Source organism: Lactuca sativa, chromosome 2 (assembly GCF_002870075.4).
Source record: "Lactuca sativa cultivar Salinas chromosome 2, Lsat_Salinas_v11, whole genome shotgun sequence".
Taxonomy (NCBI): Eukaryota; Viridiplantae; Streptophyta; class Magnoliopsida; order Asterales; family Asteraceae; genus Lactuca; species Lactuca sativa.
This window is the reverse complement of record NC_056624.2, coordinates 193,777,499-193,780,861: the sequence shown is the minus strand read 5'-3', so window position 1 is coordinate 193,780,861 and position 3,363 is coordinate 193,777,499. Positions and strand designations below refer to the sequence as shown.

The following is a 3,363-nucleotide window of genomic DNA, read 5'->3' as shown; positions in this document are numbered from 1 at the left end:
ACAAATGTCACTCCTCTAATGGTTCACAAACACCAAGAGCAAGAGGATGAAGAAGAGAATAGAAGGAGGTTGCCCAAAACGTGTGGAAACCCTAAGGAGTTACTTCCCCATATTTTTGGTGCATAAGGGTTCTTTAAATAGCGAGGCTATTAGGGTTATCTAACAAGGAAACCCTAATTTGGATGCTTAAGCCCTAAGCAACCCATGGACTCCTTTCCTTAAAGGCCTAGAACGATTTCTAATGGGTTTCCCCTTAGAATTCGTCCACCCCTTTAATATGGAGTCCATTAGCTCAATATTCAACTATCATACAATTGACAGTTCTAGTCCCTTAAGTTTAATTAATCTCTTTTAGTCACAAACTTAATTTTTATTAATTCTTGACTAATATTAATTAAACAATATGATTTCTCCTTTAATGTATTATTCTCATAATATATTAATAAATCATAATTAATCCTTTCTCTCCATAATTCATCTTATCAAGTTGCTTTGGTGAATGCAACCCAAAAGGATCATGCACCATCGGGTCAAGTACATACCAAAATAGTTATGGACTTAGACACTAATCCAACAGAAGGCACCAAGGTCGGGCCTTTGGTTTAATAGTTGTTATCCTCTAATATGTTGAGTATGGTTTAGATATGCATGATTATTCTAGTTGTCGATATGTTGGTCTGGTAAATTTGTAAGACTACCTATGATATTATTTGTTTATTTGTGTATGATATTATATGTTATATGTCGACATATTGTGTGGGTTGGGGTGAGGTTGTACTGCTTTGTGTTGTAGCCAACAAACCCTGGAGCATTCCAGATATGAGCTGAGGGCCAGGTAGGGCAAGCCAAACTCATACTGAGGGCTCAATAGCATTCCAGATACGAGCTGAGGACTGGGTGGTATGTCATACTCGTATTGAGGGCTAAACATTAGTATTCCAGATATGAGTTGATAGCCAAGTAAGGAAAGTCAGACACATACTGAGGGCTCAGTGGCATTCTAGATACGAGCTGAGGACCGGGTGGTATGCCAGACTCGTACTGAGGGCTAAACATTAGTATTCCAGTCCGATGACTGAGGGAGCAAGCCAACCATAAGCTGTGGGCCCCAAGGGCAAGACAGACTTATGTTGTGAGCTCGAGAGCAAGCCAGATATGAGCTGTGCGACTGATAGGCAAGTCAGACTCATACTGTGGGCTCAGGGGTAATCCAGTCTTTTAGGTGTGAACTCATTGCATGCTGTTATTTTGTATATGTTATCTGTTTTTGTGTTGGTACTTTGGGGGAACCCACTAAGCTTTGTGCTTATAGTTTTGGTTATGGTTTCAGGTACTTCATAGAATTGTGGCAAGGCAATAGCGTGACCGTACACATCCTAATTTTATGTCATTGATCTTGGGTGACACTGATTTTAAATAATGTTTTTGGAAACAATGTCTTTGTATACACTTTTATTAGTAAATAGGTTGTTTTGAAAAGCTTTAATTGGTTGAAATTTTTGGGATGTTACAACATGACTCGCTACGGCTCGTAAAAACTTGAGGTTTGACATTTCCGTCAAGTAACGTCTAACGCTATTTAGAACTTTGGTTTGCTGTTAGTTTTTTATCATTAGTTGATGCAACACTTCTAAAAACCTGTTATAGTTTATATAAATCTATATTTATATGGTAATATAATTATAAATTAATACAAAATCGTTATCTTACATCACGCCTTGAAAAACGTTAAAGGTTTTCTTTGGCTCGTAAAGGTTGAAGTTGGGTCTTGCTGCCATGCTACACCTCACGTCTTTTAGAACCTTGATCGTACATGAACTTTTTATAAATTTTAAAAACCGAAAGTTTATTTCAATCTTAGTAGTATATATTTCAACAAATATAACCCGGTACGAAATAGAAGATAGGTACAATCACCCAAAAAAAACACCATTTAAAGGGAATGGATCAACAACCGTCTACATTAGGATGTGGCATAATCGAGACCATCTGTTACAAATAAAACATTATGATGATAGCGATCGCTCCCGCAGTCAAGCCATGCAAGTCCCGACGTAAACCTATTCTCCCGACGGAGTTGGCACTAGCCTTACCGTCGCTGGTTGCCGTAGTATCCTCGTCTCCGGATTTCTTTTTCTTATCCTTCAGTGGTTCAGGTGCTGGAGCGGCTGCAGGAGGTTGCGGACCAAACAAGCTCATGGGCAAAAGCACCTTGTCCACTTGATACACAGCAAGTGAACCGTCCGTGTAAATTGCATTCGCCACCGTGGCATTAACAACGCCAGTGGTTAGATTCACCTGGTTGCCGGAAGTGGTAATATTTAACGGAAAGTTATAAGTGGTACTATCTCCGGCCTGTGTCCTCAACGGATTGCTAAGGGTTTGGAACTGTGAGGTGGAGATGAATGTGGGAATGACATGGAACTGAACCAATTCGTCCTTTTGTTGATCGGAAAGAGAGTTGAGAGTGCCGACGCTGAGGCTGGAGAAGGCGTTGTCTGTGGGTGCGAATACAGTCATGCCCTGTTTGGAGTTGTTGAGTTGGGTGTTGATTTGGTCACCTACCTTTGTTATGGCAAAAAGACGGATTAGGGTGGTGAATTGGCTGGCTTTTTCCAAGATTTTGGTGATATTAGTCGGACCTGGTGGTCCGGGAGGTGGTGCTGACTGAGCTATGGTGGTGGTGATGGTGGTGCATAGAAGGGTGATACTGATTAGTAGCAAGAACTGGAAGGAGTGCTGAAAATGCGATGTCATTTTGTTTCACTTTTTGGAAGAAATGAATTCTTAGACTTAAGGAGTGACATATAATGGAATAAGCGATGATTTTTTATATATGGTGAGGGTGGGGTAGGGTGGAGGGTGGGGGTGGAGTAATTGTTGGGTGAGATGGGGCTATTTCTAGCTGGAGATGTTTAAAACTTTTAAGTTTGGTAATAAGTTGCAATTTTAGTTCAATTGTAATTTCAAATATAAATTCTTTATAATATTAATATTAATTATAATAGCTATATTTTTTTATATAATACGATAAATTTAAAAAATATTTTAAAAATAAGGGTGTAGAAAAATCACTTGGTTAGTCAAAGTAATTCCAACCTCAATGTAAAATTTTACTTTGATTTGTATGATTTGGTATTCGTATATATAACATGTACTTGTCTTCAATGTAGGCATGTACACTCTATTATCTTTTAAAGCTATGCTGCATATATTGTTTTCTATTATAATGTTTGCTATATTTTGCTACATAATATGATTAATATCAAAGTCCGATAAAGTTTTTGGTTTTATACGCATTACTATTTACTTGCTTGACTCGATCATGAGTGCAATATGATTACTTATCTCAAATCTTAGCAA

At 38.3% G+C, this 3,363-nt stretch overlaps 1 protein-coding gene across 1 annotated transcript; it reads right to left on the bottom strand.

Annotated features, from left to right (window-relative positions):
• Positions 1–1,789: 1,789 nt before the first annotated feature.
• On the bottom strand, positions 1,790–2,757 carry LOC111899928 (fasciclin-like arabinogalactan protein 12). Its single transcript, XM_023895817.3, has one exon. The coding sequence runs from the start codon at positions 2,755–2,757 to the stop codon at positions 1,993–1,995; it is 765 nt and encodes a 254-aa protein (XP_023751585.1). The 3' UTR covers positions 1,790–1,992.
• Positions 2,758–3,363: the final 606 nt, after the last annotated feature.